The sequence below is a fragment of the Monodon monoceros genome, unplaced genomic scaffold (genome assembly GCF_005190385.1).
Source record: "Monodon monoceros isolate NGI ecotype Baffin Bay Population unplaced genomic scaffold, NGI_Narwhal_1 Super_Scaffold_1, whole genome shotgun sequence".
In the NCBI taxonomy this organism is placed as follows: domain Eukaryota; kingdom Metazoa; phylum Chordata; class Mammalia; order Artiodactyla; family Monodontidae; genus Monodon; species Monodon monoceros.
This window is the reverse complement of record NW_021703765.1, coordinates 75690632-75707257: the sequence shown is the minus strand read 5'-3', so window position 1 is coordinate 75707257 and position 16626 is coordinate 75690632. Positions and strand designations below refer to the sequence as shown.

The window sequence follows — 16626 nt, the reverse complement described above, 5'->3', positions numbered from 1 at the left end:
GCACACCTACCGCGTACCAGGCATTTGCCTCATGTTCCAGTGCCCGATTCCTTAGGGAAACTTCGCAAGATGGGTGCTATCGCTCCCCTTTAACAGAGGAAGAGGTCCAAAGAGCAGAGGACACAGGCATCCCAAAGGCAAAATCAGGATTGGGATTCAGATCTGTGCCTGTAATTAATTCCATCTTGTCTCTCTGCCTCTTAGGCAAAAGAGGGGCTCTGGCCCCTGGGTTGCCTGGATTGTGGAACGTGCCATCCACAAACATGTTTGTTGCCCATTTCGGGGTCCAGGTGTCAAGCCCGACTTGCAGATCCCAGCCTGTGGTCTGCATGTCCCCTGCCTCCCCCACCCCATGCCTGTCCCTGATACTGCCGTTCCTGTTGTTCTATTTCAGCATGAGAGCATTTACAGTTGAAATTGATGGAGCACAGGCCTGGCTGTTTTCCTCCCTTCACAGGAACATTTGCGGTGATGGCAGCGCGAGGCCTCTGTCAACTCTTGTTTCATCCTCATTTAAGCCTGAGCCAGGGGCAGTAAGCCAGCCTCTTCCAGTTAACATTTTCCTTCAGGCCAAGGAGACAGGTCCTGTATCTGTGTGGTCTGAGATGGCTCTGCATTGCTAGCGCCCCCCCCACCCCCGAGCGTCTTCGGGTTTCCAGGCCGCCTCTCCTCTTGCTCAGGGCGTCTCTCCCAGGGAGGGTGCACAAGAAGACCCCCTCACCAACTCTGCTGGTGGTCGCTCCTTTCTGAATGTGTGAAGAGAGACCACGGTACTCACAAATGGGGCTCTGCAGTCCAGGAGATTTAGGTTAAAATCCCAGAAGGACATATTCCTTAGGCGACCTCTGAGCCTCAGTTTTCCCATTTGCAAAATGGGATCATTAGTACCTACCTCACAGGGTGGATTGTTCATTCATTCGTTCGTTCGCTCATTTGTTCATCAGTGAATATTTGTGGAGATGCCCCTTTGTGCCATCCCTGTGCTAGCTGCTGAGGAAACAGGAGGGAATGGAACAGATATGTTATAGAGAATCAATGAGCTAATGCAGGTGAAACACTTAGGCCCGTGGTGCCCAAACTTGTCTGCGCATGAGTATGACCTGAAAACCTTTTGAGATGTTCAAAGCCAGGCCATACCCCAGTATAATTAAATCGAGGATCAGCAAACTTTTAATGAAAGAGCCAGATAGTAAACATTTTAGGCTTCGTGGGCCATCAGGTCTTCATCATGGCTCCTCAACCCTGCCCTTATAGTGCAAAAGCAGCTGTAGACAATGCACATGTTGCTGTGCCAACAAAACTTTATTTATAAAACAGATTTGGCCCATGGGGTGTAGTTTGCTGACCCCTGAGTTAAATCACAGTGCAGGGGAGAGACCCAGGCATCTGTTGACTCCAGTGTGCTGACAATTGGGGAACCACTGACTTAGGCAATGCCTGGTACGTGTTAGCTGTTATCGCGATTACTGTGCTGCGGCTGAGAGAAGTTAAGTACTTTGCCCAGTTTGGGGGCAGAACCAGGACAATAACCCTGGGCTTTCTAACTCCAAACCCCATCCTTTTGATCATTTTGCTTCTCTGTTTTAAGCTCTCAGAGCCTCAGTTTCTTCATCTGTAAAATGGGATTGATACTAGACCTCCCTGACACAGTAGCTAAGGGGCCTGAATGTGAACGTTGACATACAGTGCAAATCTGCCCTCGAGAGGGACTCTGTCAATGGGAAGAGTCAGGAGGAGCTGAGAATGTTCCAGAGGTCCTGACCCCAGTGGCTCAGGAAGCCGTGGGGCCCTGAGCAGACAGGCATGTGGGGAGAGGTTTGGGCGAGGAAGTGGTGGGCTCCATTTTTGAGCAGATGGGCTTAGTTTGGTCAGCCGTCCCAGCTGAGGTCCCAGCTCCCGCTCAGAGCCTGAGAGCCAGGGCTGGAGGTATGGGTGTGTGGCCAGGGCAGAGTGGGGCGCCTGGCTTCCTGGGACCCCTCAGTGGTCCAGGCCCTGCAGGGCTGTGGAGAAGTGAAGCCTCCATTTGGAGGGTTAGGCTACTGGCTTATTTTTGCTGGAGTCAGCAAGAAAAACCCTTCACCTCTCAGCTGTAAGCCAAACTGCATGAGACACTGAACACATAAAGATGAGTAATCGGCATCTCCTACTGTCCAGGAGCTCACAGTCAAGTGGGTGGTGGAGAGATCAGATGTGTATGCAGAGGCTCTTGTGCAACAAGGCAAGTGACCCAAAGAGGTAAGAGCAGGAGGCTCCGGGAGGAGCATGGCAGGGGTGTCTGCCCCGTACATTCAGGGAGGGCTTCCTGGAGGAGCCATGCCTGAGCTAGATCTTGGAGGAAGAGTGGGCATGAGTCAGGCTAAGAGAAGTAGGGAAAGGGTGCGGGAGACTGTTCTAGAAAGAGAGAACAGTATCTTTGAAGGTGGGAGGTGCAAGTGAGTAGATCCATGGTGTGAATGTGACCAGGGGAAGGCTGGGGACAGCAATGCAGTCAGTGGCAATTTTCAGCCCAGGACTGGCCCTCAGTGCTGTCCTTCTGCTTTCTCAGAGGCACCAGGCATTTCTTCCTCTTTGGCCTGGGATCGGCATATTCTTCCTCTTCATCTGACTTTTCGTGGTCACTTGAGTAGACATGATGCTATAACAGAGGTCCTGGAGATAATGATTTTGGATATACCAAGTCTGCCCTCAAGATTATATTGAAGGGACCTGCCAGCCTCCACTCTAACTCCAGAAGCATCACACATATTTCCTTCTTGATAATTTATTTCCTGCGTGCTTCCCAAATAAACCAACGTGGATCCATTTTCCTAATGAGATTCTTCTGGATTTCTAGATTTTTTTTGTATTTTATTATCTTATTACATAAACTGATTTTGACATTTCAAGATGATCCCTCTCCTCTTTCTAGACCATAGCAGTAAAATTATATCAAGGGGAAATTTGAGGGGATACAGGGAGAGGGAAGGGAGATGGGTTTCCTAATAGGTCTAGTTTTTAGAATCGAGGGAAGATGCATAATTAGTACCAGTCCCCACCTCCAGTCCATGGGGTGGTGTCGTGGAATTAGCGGCCCATTGCCTCACTTCTCTTGTCACATCCACTCCCATCACCCGCCACTGCCGCCACACTGCCTGCACATATACCCAGACTACTGTTAACATTTTAGATTCTCCGTCTATCATTCCCAGAAGGAAGATAATTACTCATGTGGCACCCAGGTGTCCCATTGTTTGGTTAGGAGGTTAAAAATCCCTGATACACTTCAATAAATTCAACAGTGGGCACATTATAAAATGTAATTAAATGCCTCAGCCATCTTCCCTTTCTTTACTGCAATGAAATTTAATTGAGGCCATATGAGGGGGCTGAGATAAATCACAGCTGATGACTCCACCTTTCACACGTCTCACTGGGAGAGGGCGTGATGTTATCACTGTTCACATGTGTGATTTATGGGCAATTCAGGGAATCCCAGCTAAGCGGTTACCTGCCGGGATTCAGACGCGAGGTGGTGATGGTTTTTTAAAAAGGGGAGCATGGTTTTGAAGGAGGGAGTTAGAATCAATACATCCTAGTTTTCCCACTAGATCCTGAAGGTAATTCCAGTTTGGTTTCACCATTAAAAAAAATTTTAACCGAGCCTTGGGCCAGGAGGAACAGGTGATGGAAGAGAACTTTGATTCTGACTCACTGTGAGGTCTTCCCCTCACATCCTCTGCACTTTTCTGCCTCTTGCCTCACATGTCAGCCTCTCTGTGCTCCCATTTGCTCAGTGCTCTCACTGCTCACCTGTCCTACCGTGGTAGGCTTGTACCTGGAGCCACTCCCAGGAGAGCATTCATCTGTTCTCCTTGACCGTGACCAGCACCACCACCTCCCCTTTGGTAACGTACATGTCCTCCAGGTCTTCTCTCTGCTTTGATAAAGTGACAACTGGATAATCGTATTGATTAGCCCAGGCAGAAGCAGTGAGAGGAGAGAGTTAATTTTCCTTTCCCTCTGTCTTCATGAGCTGACATGGATTTCAGCAGTGGCATGTAATCAGAGACATTGCCTCATCACAGATTATTCTACCAGGAGACGGTGAGGGCTAGAAAGAAAACAGGCTTGGGGTGAGACTGGGATAGGTTACAACCTTGGCTGGGCCGCTTGATGGTTCTACTCTGCCTGGCTCTTCTCTTCTGTAAAATGGACATTGAAACAACACACCTAGGATTAGGCGAGCAGAGGGGTGACACCATGTGGTCACGCACACTTTGGCTTGGAAGCTGCCATTTGTCCAAGAATTCCCACTATGTAAGTGGCCAAAGTGGGTCTATAACCCAAGTCTTCTGGCTTCAAAGAAAAAAGCCTTTCATAATGTATACATATATCAAACCATCACATTGTATACTTTAAATATCTTACAATTTTATTTGTCAATTACACCTCAATAAAACTGGAAAAAAAAAAGAAGGGAAAAATTTCTCCACTAATCAGCCAAGGAAATGAGTTGCACAGCTCTTAATCAGGAGTTGACACACTTTTTCTATAAAGGACCAGGTAATAATTATACCTGGCTTTGTGGACCACATGTTTCTGTCAGTTACTCAAACTCTGCTATTATAGTACAGAAGCAGTCACAGACAGTGTGTAAATGAGTGGGGGTGTCTGTGTGCCAATCAGACTTTATTTACTAAAGCAGGTGACGGGCCAGATTTGGCCTGAGGGTCACAGTTTGCCAACCTCTGTTCTAAGTCATAGTCCATGGAGAGCTTTGTCAGGTTCTAACTGGTGTGTTAATCCTAGAGGTAGAGTGATGATGACAATGACAAAAGCAAGAATAACAATAATATGTCAGGCACTCAGCTAAGCCCTGTTCCAATTATATTACCCCACTTCATCCTGCTAACAATTCTGTGAGGGAGATATTATGGCCCCTTTTTTACAGGAGACAAAAACTGAGACTCACAGAGGTGAAAATGCCCAAGGTCTTATAGCTAATAAGTGGCTGAGCTGATGCTTGAACACAGGTCTACTCACTTCAAAGTCCCACACTCCATGGAGCAATTTGATAACCTTCCCATTCAGAAATGAAGTCTGCTGCTCTGTCTTTAAAATAGGCCTGTGCTCAAGGCCTTGTAGCCGGTTTGAACCCCACACACATGCCAATTGGTTTGACCCCGATACCTCCATTCCTGCAGTCTTCCTATTTCTAGGCAGGTAACTTCACCATTGCCCTTTGCTTTGCCTCAGTGCCATGCGGCATCCCTAAGCATCTCCTCTGAAGGGTCTCTTCCACCAAGAGTGAGCAGCACAGGCTTTGCTCACCCCCAGCATCTCTTCTGCCTATTTCTTCCCCCAAGACCTGCGACCCAGGCTCACTCTTATCTACTACTCACCAGTGCTGAGTTGTTCCCTAGACACCTTCACAGTGATCACAAGCCCGCAGGTGATGAAATTTGCATCTTGAGAAGTGGGTTGTAGTTGTCTCAGGGAGAAAATTATGTCCATCTACACAAAGAAACTCAATTTGGCCCCGAAGCACCATGGTGCTGTAACCTTTAGAGATGACACATGATTAAAAGACTTTTAGACCTGATGTATTTGAATTGGATATTAAAGCAACTAGAGTTGTTCCCCGCTATGTGAATAATACTGTGAACAGCTTTAGTCAAGGACTGGTTGCCACCTTGGATGAATCAGTGGGATTTTAGCTGGTGACTGGCCTGTGGCCACAGAAGAAAAGTTGAATATGCTCTAAGTTTTATTAATTTCAGGACCCTTGGAGCCTAAAGAATTTGCTGCTTGATTTGAAGGCAACACCATTGTTAAGTTCTCAGTCTCTCCTGTCCCTGGGCTAGAAGTTGAAGGGCAGCTGGACCTTCCATTTCATGTGCGGCATTTCTGAGGATGAGCTCTGGGGGTGGACTGTCCTAACTCAAACCCCAGCTCTCCCGCCCAGAATGGAGTTAGGAGATTAGATGAAATAATACATCTAAAGCATTTAATCTGAGTCCTGCCAAATAGTAAGTACTCAGTAAATGTTAGCTGTTATTATTAATAGTACTATGTGCTCAGAGGTCTTTATCTCCATGGAAACATTTAAGGATGGGATAGCTCCTCTTCTAGCCAATAGAGTTTAGAGACTCAGAGACTGCGATAGACGGTTTCTTGTGGTCCTTTCCAACTCAAGGACTGCGTGATTTGAACAATAATTTTTACGCTTGTCTCAGAAGGAGACATAGCATAGGAAGGCAGTAGGGTGTGGGGGTGAAAAGCAAGGCTTTAGTTTTGTAGGAAGCTGGGGTCAACTCTCAAGTCCACCAAATACTAGCAATAGGACTCGGAACAATTAATTATCCTCATTTTCCTTATCTCTAAACTAGGGATACAACCTTGTAGGGTTGTTTGGATTAAAGGAAGAAACAGCTCCAAGAGGCGAATCCCCCCTTGGGATACGTACAAGAAGTCAGACTGTGCATTGCTCCTGTACCAGCCAGTGGACTGAGTACTCTGGGATATGGTTTTTTTATTGGGGGCTGCAGGTGGGATCATGACATGACAGCTCAAGTGAGAAAGACCCGGCCTGGAGGCTGAATGGCCTTGTAAGGGTCAGGGCTGATGTTTTGGACCCCAGCGGAGGTGGGGAGCTAGAGGAGGGGGTGGGAGTGGGGCCGTCCTCTTTCTGTCATAGCCTGGCAGGCTGCTCTCCCCTCAGCTGCCAAAGGGAGCTCTTAAATGCGTAAGACCCTGCGCAGCCTCCTGCCTCTGTTCTAATGCACTAGATGGTTCCCGTTGCCTTAACACAAAGTCCTGTTTTATTTCCTTCATGGAATGTGTCACGTTATGTCTCCCCCTGTAGACTCTAAGCTCAGAAAACTTGACTATCTTGTTTGCCATATACCCACCCCCAGTTCCGTACCTGGCACACAGTAGAGCCGTCTCAGCTTCCTACGGCTGCTGTGACAAATTACCAAAACTCAATGGCTTACATGTATTATCTTACAGTTCTGGAGGTCAGGAGTCCAAAAACAGTCTCAGGGCTAAAGAGTTCAGGTGTCTGCAGGGCTGTTTCCTTCTGGAGGCTCCAGGGGAAACTCTGTTCTCTTGCCTTTTCTAGCTTCCAGAGGCTGCTGCATCCCTTGGCACTTGGCCCCTTTCCATCCTCAGAGCCAGCGAACATCACACCTCCTTCTCTGACTCTGACCCTCCCGCCTCCCTCTTTCACTTATGATTACATCAGCCCTACCTGGCTAATCCGGACTAATCTCTCGTTTCAAGATCCTTAACTCAATCACATCTGCAAAATCTCTTTTTGCCTGTTAAGTCATATATTTTATGGGGCCCAGGGATTAGATGGACATCTTTGGGGGTGGCAGGTATGATAGTAGGAATAAACAACATACTGTGACATTGCTTTTTGGGCCTCTGAGGCCCTTTTCTGAGTTTAAAAGGTCTGGTTCTCATTGTTTCCTTTGCTTTCCCCAGACAGAGGTAGGAGGCACAGACAATACAGGATGGGTTGAACTCCGTGTATCTGGAGAGCAGTCTGGACTAGAAGCATCCAGTTTGTTCCTCTCTGAGGTTCAGATCACCACTCAGTCACTTTTTAGCTATAGACAGTTGCTTATTGCTTCTAAGCCTCAGTATTCCCATCTGTGAAATGGGGATGAAATTGGCTGTCGTTTATTGAGCCCCAGCTATGTGACCTGAATTTAAAAAACCCAGTCCTGGGCTCTACTTGCTGTGTGACCTTGGGCAAATGGTATAACTTCTCGATTTCCTTGCTGGTGCTGTGGCACCAATGATAACAGGTGATACATCACATGTGCACACACATGCAGTGTATGGATGAAATGAGATAATATATGTAAAGGGCTTATTTGGCAATCGTGCTTGGCACATGGTAACACTCAACACAAAGCATATTTATTATTTTTCTTACTTCTCATTTTTAAAATTTATACCATTATTCTTATTTCTTTCTTCCTCTTCTTTTCCCTCCTTTTCCTTTGCTTTATCATCACCCATTTTTACGTGATGTCTCTGTGTTAAATGTTTTCAAGAGTTTTCCCCATGCCGGACTCTGTTAGCCTGAGTTCAAACTCACCAGGTCAGAGCCTGAGTTTTTCATTTCATCATGGCTCAACCTACCATGATGCTTTATTAATATTGGTTTCTTCTATCGTGGCTTCTGTTTTACTATCTGGCTACCAAGCTGTCAAAGACCAAGCCTCCTGGTTTCTCCCCTCCTGTTATACAGAGGCACTTTTGAGAGGGCATCAACAGTGGGACCTAAAGGAGGGAAGAAAAGCACTCCTTCTCTCCAGCCCTCTCCCTTGCCATGCACTGCAAATGAAAATATCTGGGAAGAAATGTCTATTATTCTATCCCTGGAACCAGAGGCACCAGGGATAGTCATAATTCTGACTCCGTGTCTGCGTGTCTTGTTATCAGAAAATTAGAGTAGAAAAGAAGCTTTTGTTCAGCTATGGAGACATCTTAATAGGCACTTTGATTGTTAAACAGAAGTTTCCATATCAGTTTAATTGCTATAAGTGCTGTTTGCCTTCTCTGTTGTGATAAGGCCTGAATTTTCATAGATTTTCCCTTTAAACAGTTTTCCTTCACTTTAAGGCTTGCATTGGCAAGTTTAAGGAAATCCAAACGAAGAAAGTAAAGAGAAGATCTCAGAGTTCAGATCTGCACACCCAGGGACGAAGCCGTGTGGAGGTTATTATTGCTGGAGACTAATGTTGTCACAGCCGATGAATGTAACTGACGGAATTTGCTCCTTCAACCAGATATTGGGAAATGAAACCAAACTACCTAACTTAATTACATCTACTTTTTCAAGAGGGTGCTGTAATTGAGAATGAGGACAACTAGGATATGAATCTAACAGTGAGATGTGCTTATAATAAAAGAGGATTTGTTCTCTACTGAGTTGAGCTTCAGAAGTACCATCTCAAGATTGTGGGGAGAGGGAGGGGGTGGGGAGATGGCTAGAGAAGTGAAAAACATCTCGATCAGGGTTTCTCAGCCTTGGCACTATTGCCATTTGGGTCTAGTTAGTTCTTTTTTTTTTTTTTTTGCAGTGCGGGGGCCTCTCACTGCTGTGGCCTCTCCCGTTGCGGAGCACAGGCTCCGGACGCGCAGGCTCAGCAGCCATGGCTCACGGGCCCAGCCGCTCCGCGGCATGTGGGATCTTCCCAGACCGGGGCATGAACCCGTGTCCCCTGCATCGGCAGGAGGACTCCCAACCACTGCGCCACCAGGGAATCCCGGGTCTAGTTAGTTCTTTGGGGTGGGGATGTGTCTTGTGTATTGTGGAATGTTGAGTAGCATCCCTGGTCTCTACACATTAGATGCCAGTAGCATCCCCACATCACCGCCCCAATTATTTGGCAGTATCTCCAAACAATGCCAAATGTTCCCCCGGGCAAAAGTGCCCCTGATTGAAAATGCTGATATAGGAGCTTTTGGAAGGCTCGGGAACAACTGCAGAGTTACTCCTTGAGGATCTACCAGTGCCCGGCTGTGTGACCTTTAGCTAGTCACTGCACCTCTTTGAGCTCCTGTGTCTACCTTTGTGCAGTGGGAATAATGAGAACACCGACTGCATAGAGGCAAAGCTTCTGCGTATAAACTGCACAGAATTATGCCTACCACATATTGAGTGCTCAGTAAATTCACTGTTTCTATGATAAGAATCTCAGATTCAGCAAACATGTGTTACGTACTTACTTTGTCCCAGGTGCTTGCTGTGCTATGAGGCAGTGATGCAAAGATGAAGATGTGGTCCCTGTCCTTGTAGGAGTGGCAAAAATATGGAGACTTGTTGGTACCGCCTTATTCTTCACCCATGGCAGATGTTACTAATCAGTCTCAATGCTCTTTCCTCTTGAGCCTCAGAATCCTTCTCAACACACTTTCCTAGACAGCCACTACTAACATCCCATGAGATGAAACCCCTTTGGCACTCCTCACTTTGCAGATTCCCCATGAGGAGGCTGTGTATCTGAGCTAACCCTTCCTCTCCAGCATAGCCATTCCACCTCTACCCATCCCTGGCACTGGAGAAAGCATCTTAAGGACTTAGCAGGTAGCAGCATCCTTCCTTACAAATCTGACTTCAATCCCCTGCTCTCTCTCTCTCTCTCTTTTAAAATTGTCTTTCTTTCTTGTCTTTTTTGCTTCTCTCAGAAGCCAAAACAAGTAATAAAATGGGCTTGGACTTGATGACATTTAGTTTTTAGTTAAACTAGAGGAAATTCCACTGGCTCTGATTCTGAGTGATATATCATGCTGTCTCCCTCTTTCTCTGGCCTTTGGGGCTTGGGAAATCATTAGCTCTTCCAGAAATGGTCCCAGCTTTACAAGGGCAGAATTGGGGTTTCTGGAAACAGCTTTCAGATGGCTGTTGACAGTGTCATTAGACAGAAGAGAGGAGTGAATGGGTTAGGGTTAAATGCTCCCTGATCGGTGCAGACATGCCCAGCTCCCCAGTGAGCGTGCCACTCCATAACAACTGCTGTGAAAAATGAGGCATGCATTTGCAGCTCTGAGGACAGGGATCTGGCTCCATCCATCTGGCCTGAGAAATGAGAGCTGGCGTGTGGGTCAGCCACTTCCTTCTCCTCTCCTCTAGCTGGTGGAGGTTTCACAGGCCGCACCGGTCCATTTCTGCTGTTGTTTCACATCTCTCTGGGGCCCGTGAGGTCTGCGAGGAGGGTGATGCGGGCAACCAGGCAGTGGCGTGAAGGTGGGGGCTGGTGCCCAGAGGCTGTGGAAGAAGTCCTGGAACTCAGTCAGTGGTGGAGTGATAGTGTGGGTCGCTGGGATATAGCCTGAGGCGTGAAAGAAAAGACCAGATGGGCATAGGCACCCAGCCTGAAGTCTGTGTGATTTATTGTTTCTTCCTCATTCCCATTCATCCATCAATTTATCCATTCATCTAGCTGTCCATCCATCCATCCATCCATCCACCCACCTCCCCGTCTGTCTATCTACTGACTCATCTGTCCATCCATGCACCTATCCAGACATTCATCCATCCATCCGTCCACCCACCCATCCACCCACCTACCCACTCAATCATCCATTCATCAATCCATCCACTTATTCCAGCATGAGTTTAGGTGGTACATAGTTAGACGTATTTTTAATAGTTACTTATACAGAAAGTGATATTGGTTTTCCATATAGAGTTGCTTTGAGAATAAATGTGTTTAAACAAACAAGTCAACCTAAAATATTAAGTAGATAATTTTATGGGTTGTACAGGGGCATGACAAAAATTAGGAAAGTGATACTTGTACAACTGGCATTTGGAATCTGCTAAGTTAGAACTTTGCATACACAGGCACGTGTTCTAGGTCCCTTAAGCCTGGATTCACAGCTTCTGTGTGATCTACAAGGTGTATGATCTTGAGCACACGACTTCCTCTCTCCAAGCCTCAGCTTCCTCACCCGGAAGGTTGCTAACAATCCCGAACCTTGTTTTGAGGATGTAACGAGCTCAGGCATGTGAGTCACATGGCACATGCCTGGCACACAGTAAGCACTTGGTAAATGGGAGCCATGCTCAGTTTTATTCTTCCCCCAGCTGTTTTTTTTCCAGGCACTGCCCCACACGGGGGACCTTGCGTGAGTTAAGGTAACACAAGCTAAACCAGTTTTCCATTTGGCTTTGGTTTAGCAAGTGATGGCGGCCAGTGTCCTTCCTGAGGCCAGCGAGCCTCCCTCTTCCTTCTGGGGCTTGGTGGGAGCCCACCCCCACTTCCGATTCTCTGTGTAACAGGACCTTCTCCTCCTCTCTTCTCTCCCTGCAGACACACTGTCAGTGCCACGCTGGTCCCCACAGATCCCTCGCAGAGACCTCGGCAACTCCATCAAGCACAGGTAGGCTGGATTCCTGGCTGCACCGGGGCCCACCTCCCAGCACAGGGAGGGCTGGGACCTCTGGCCCCAGCGTGGGGAAAGGCTGGCAGGCTGTTTTGCCCCAGCTCCGATATCACCATGCTCTTCTCTCCTCCACCAGGCTGAACCTCGATGTGGCAAGGGACTGAGATGTTTGCTTCTTGTTCACCTGGCTCATAAACTTAACACCTACTGGTTAAAAGCCAGGGCTTTGGAGTCAGACTGGCCTGTATTCCAATCCCAGATAGTAAAGCTTTGCAACCCTGAGGAAGTTACTTAACCTCTCTGAGACTCAATTTTCTCATCAGATATTTCTGACTACTCATAGGGTGGTCATGAGGATTAAATGAGATAATATATTAAAGTGCTAAGCAAAGGGCCTGGCACATAATAACCACTCAGTAAATGGTATCAATATTAAGACAAATGCTTGTCCTAATTTTGGGTCTCCCCACCCAGAAGACAAGATTGCAGGCTGAAGTCAGAGATGCTCACTTTCTGCTGAAGCATAGGTCAGTCCAGGGCTCCAGCCCTGTTGGGTGCCCGGGACAACCTCTCCAGGAGTACACCTGCCCTTTTCAGGAGGAAGATTTCTATCTACTAAGTCATCCCTTATACGAAGTTAACTTTCCACATTTTATCTCATTATCCTCACAATCTGTTCACAAACTCAGTGGGGTAAGTAGCACAAGTGTGGTCATGTCCATTTGACAGATAGGGAAACTGAGTCCCTGAAGGATTAAGTGATGAATCTACAAGCTAATTAACCCCAGCATTTTGTGTTCTTTTGACACCTCTGCTGAGAGCTTCCTTCGCACGAGGCCTCTGTGACCAGCAGAGAGCTCACTCATTCATGGTTTCTTTCCACTAGTATTTATAGAGAATATCTGTACCGGGGCTTCAGCACTGAACACGACGTAAGGCTTTCAACCTTGGGAAACTTGAGGTCTAGTGGAGGGATAGACAGTTAACAGACCATGACAGTACGGTGGTGGTGGGGATCAGGGCTATAAGTGGGGGAGGCAATTCCAGGGGCAGACACGTCACCATAACCCGGGGTGAGGCAGGAATGAGCACATTCTCCCGGAATGGCATCTCGTCAACAGTTTTTGAAAGAAATATGTTGACAGGATAGTTGTTAAGACTCAAATGAGAAAACGGTGGAGGAAGTCGTGAGAAATACACGATAGACACGTCAGTGGTCAGGCGGTGAGATGCAGAGGGAAAGGAATCAAAAAGAAGGGCCTTGTTTTGTTTGCTTACAGGCTGCTCCCTGGCTCAGCTTCACCCCTGAATTGGCCACACCCCTGGATTGGCTCCACCCAATTGGCCACACCCATGGCTCAGCCACGACAGTAGACTCTAGCACCCTAATGTTAGACCTGGTGGTACCTCAGATTCAAATGCTGGTGCCAAGAGGAGGAAAATGATCTGATGATCTTGGGCATCAGGAACATCTTCTTAGAGGAGCTGGCACTTGGGATGCCTTGTTACTCTCCAGTCTCACCCTGTGTTTCTCTCTGGGCTCCATGCCAGGATGGAAAGACCTAGACTCATCCCAGCCTTGGTGAAAAAATGAAATTAAAATCCCATACCATCCGCTGTCCTCAGAGTCACCTCAGCCACAGCTTGGAAGAGGGATTGCTGATCCCAGGGATGGGAGAGGGCTGGAAAGGAGAAGGAACTCCCACCTGCCACTCATACTCTTGATTCCCATGCTGCTGGCTGGTGGATGAAACACGAGTCCGTTTGCCATTCCCCAGAGCTGACAAATCCTGCAAAATAGATCCTGCCACTCTTGCTCATCCTGCGAAAGGGGCAGAAAGGGACTTAACCAACCCCCAGTCCAAAAGTGGAAAGGGAGTTTTCCTGGCCACAAGAGTGTCTCTTCAGAATATTGCTATTTGCTTAGTTATGGAGGCTTTGGGCTGCAGATCATTCTGTTGGAAGAGTGACTGACCTAAATCAGGCAAGATGGTACAGCAGAGGGATGCAGTCTGGCCCTCAGAATTCTTAAGCACCAAGTTACATAATCGCTTCTGATTTTCATTTTGACACTGTGAGGCAGTGGAGATTAGCTACAACTCCTGCGGAAGGTGACAAAAATTGAAAATGAGAATTAAGTCTGACCTGGCAACCTTCAATACTTTTCTTGGGGCCAGCCCTGCTGCTGCCTGGTATCTCATGAAGAGGAAAGCACCCTGGCAGCAGCAGGGGGCCCTAGAAGTTAATCAAATGCATCTCTGTTCCCACTGGTTCCTAGCTGTATATCAGAAACCTCTACACTGCCTTATGTCTGCAGCAAGTGGTGGTGGCTGGGGAGCGAGGTGGGCTGATGTCCAAAATGGCTTTCCCTTTAGGGCCCTCTTCTCTGCTACTAACGTTTGCAGTCTCCACTTTTGGGGGGATCACCCCTTCTTGAAGCTTCCCAGGCGATGTAACTAGCAGTGATGGGGAATAGACCACCGGGGGGCCCCACCTTGCTTTGTGGTTCTCTGAGGACTGTTCTAGCCCTATCCATCTGTCTCCAATCTGAACTTGGCACATAGACCTCCAGGCAGGCAATGTTTGTTGAACGACTGAATGACTGTTATGAATGTTTGGGTAACAATACAGTCACAGCCCAATTCAGTGAGCGCTTTCTGTTTACAAGGCACTATGTAAAGCCCTTGCACTGTGCATGACCTTGTTTAATCCTCTGAACAACCTATGAGGTCAATACTGTTATTATTCCCACTTTACAGATAAAGAGACTGAAGTTTAAGCAACTCGATTAAGTCACCTATCTCTGAAGAAGAGGGGCTGGAATCCAGGGCCCATGTTCTTATCCTGTCAGTGGTCATCCTTCTAGAGATCCGTCAGTCTCCATCACCTTGGCCTTGAACACTTTCTGTCTCTTTCCCACAGGTTTTCCACGAAGTACTGGATGTCTCAGACATGCACAGTCTGTGGGAAGGGGATGCTTTTTGGCCTCAAGTGTAAAAACTGCAAGTAAGTGGCTGTTCCTGGAAGCACCCTTTCATGGTGCCTGATGTCGGCAGGAGCCATCCTGGGCTCTGAAATAGCTTATGGGATTTTGGTTTCTTGGCTCTCAGGAGAGCTGCTTCTCTGTTTTTTCAGAAACAGGTCTTAAATCAACCTCTACACATGGGTAAAGGGTCAAGGAGAGAGCTTATGAATAAGAACCAGAGCTGAGGGCGATGCTGGAAAGGCATAGTGCTGTCTGCAGAGGCACAGTGGGACCTTGCATTTTCATAGCATCTGAAATCAGGGGTTGGCAAACTTTTTCTCTACTCGACCAGATAGTAAATATTTTAGGCTTTGTGGGCCAATGGGTCCCTGTTACAACCACTCAGCTCTGCTGTGTTGCTCAAGAGCAGCCATAGACAATATATAAACAAATAAGTGTGACAAATTTATTTATTCCAGTAAAGGCTTTTGTACAAAAATATGCCGTGGCTGGCTTTGTCCACTCAGCCATGGTTTGCTGATCCCTGAGTTAGAGTTTGCAAAGGCCTTTTGCCCTTTACTTTTTCTTCTTGTGGTGCCTCTCGGGGTGGGGGGCGGTGGTTCTGAGTCTTCCCATTTTACAGATGTGAAAGCTGACTCCCAGCAAGGATAAACCTGAGGTCACACAGCTAAGAAGTGGCTGTCTAGCTCAATGACATTGGGCGAGTCGCCCCACATTTCCGTTGCTAGTATTTTCATCTGCGTGAAAGGAATAATCATCACACCTGCCCAATGTGACAGTGAGCATTGAATAATCAGCACCAAAGGACATGGCCCAGTGCCAGGCTTAGGGTTTTGTCCTCTGTCAAAGGTCACAAATGCCTTTCTGTCTGGCCTTCCTCTTTCCTTCTGTAAACTTGTATTAAATACCTGCTTTGGTCCAATTACTGTAAAACAGTCAATAACATTCAGCTGTATCTAAGGGTTACAAACGAGTGTGCCTCTGATCGCCTTACAGGAGCCACTAAGTTGAAAAGTAGGAACCCTTCTCTCTCCTCTAGACTTCCTCTTCCTTGTGCAGTCCAGGCTGGGAACTCATTTGGATTCCTTCAGGCCTCCCCACATCCCTGCCCCATGAAGGAGTTCTTACTCTTCCCCCAGCCTGGTTGTCTCAGTCAAAAGGTGAGGCTGAGCCCTTCCCTCCTGGAGTTGTGAGGAGGATTAATGAGTTCCAGCCTCTAAAGGAGCCTTAAGCTCCATGGCACAAGGGAAGGAGGTGGGGGCAGTAACTACCAAGCATTAGTGTTTGGAGGCCCACATCCCCACCTTGGTCCTTTACAGACCCAGCTCTCAGGTGAGTACTCAGGATGGCAGCCCCTGATCTTTCTGACTTTGAGACACACTAAGCCAAGCCCTCGGGTCCAACTCGAAGTTCTGTCTGATTTCCCAGGTACACTAGCTGCTCTGGGGCCTGTTTTATCTGTGTGTAGTCACTCCATGTTCTCAGGGGAAACGGCAGCTTTCACATCTTCACACCTGCCGAGTGGAGGCTTTGAAGTCAGGTAATTAGGTGACAGGGATGCAGCCGGGAGTCGGCAAGGCTGAATACTCCCTGAGCCATTTTAATTTTCAGCGCTAGAGGCAGAAGTATGAGATAGCGTCCACTCATGCTGTCTCTGTTCTAGAAGTAATGAGCAGAGGCTCAGACCCTGCCAAGGGTTGGGGGAGGGACGGGGACCTGGGGGAGAGAGGTGGGTCCCAGAAGCAGAGGCT

The 16626-nt window shown here is 47.6% G+C and overlaps 1 protein-coding gene across 3 annotated transcripts in view; it reads left to right on the top strand.

Moving 5' to 3' along the window:
• The window catches only part of KSR2 (kinase suppressor of ras 2), a 400523-nt gene that overhangs the window by 277520 nt on the left and 106377 nt on the right, over positions 1-16626 (top strand). For all 3 annotated transcript variants that reach the window (XM_029234471.1, XM_029234459.1, XM_029234465.1), the window contains exons 6-7: positions 11817-11886; positions 14812-14895. In XM_029234471.1, the coding sequence (XP_029090304.1) occupies positions 11817-11886; positions 14812-14895 (154 nt within the window). The remainder of the gene's footprint in view (positions 1-11816; positions 11887-14811; positions 14896-16626) is intronic.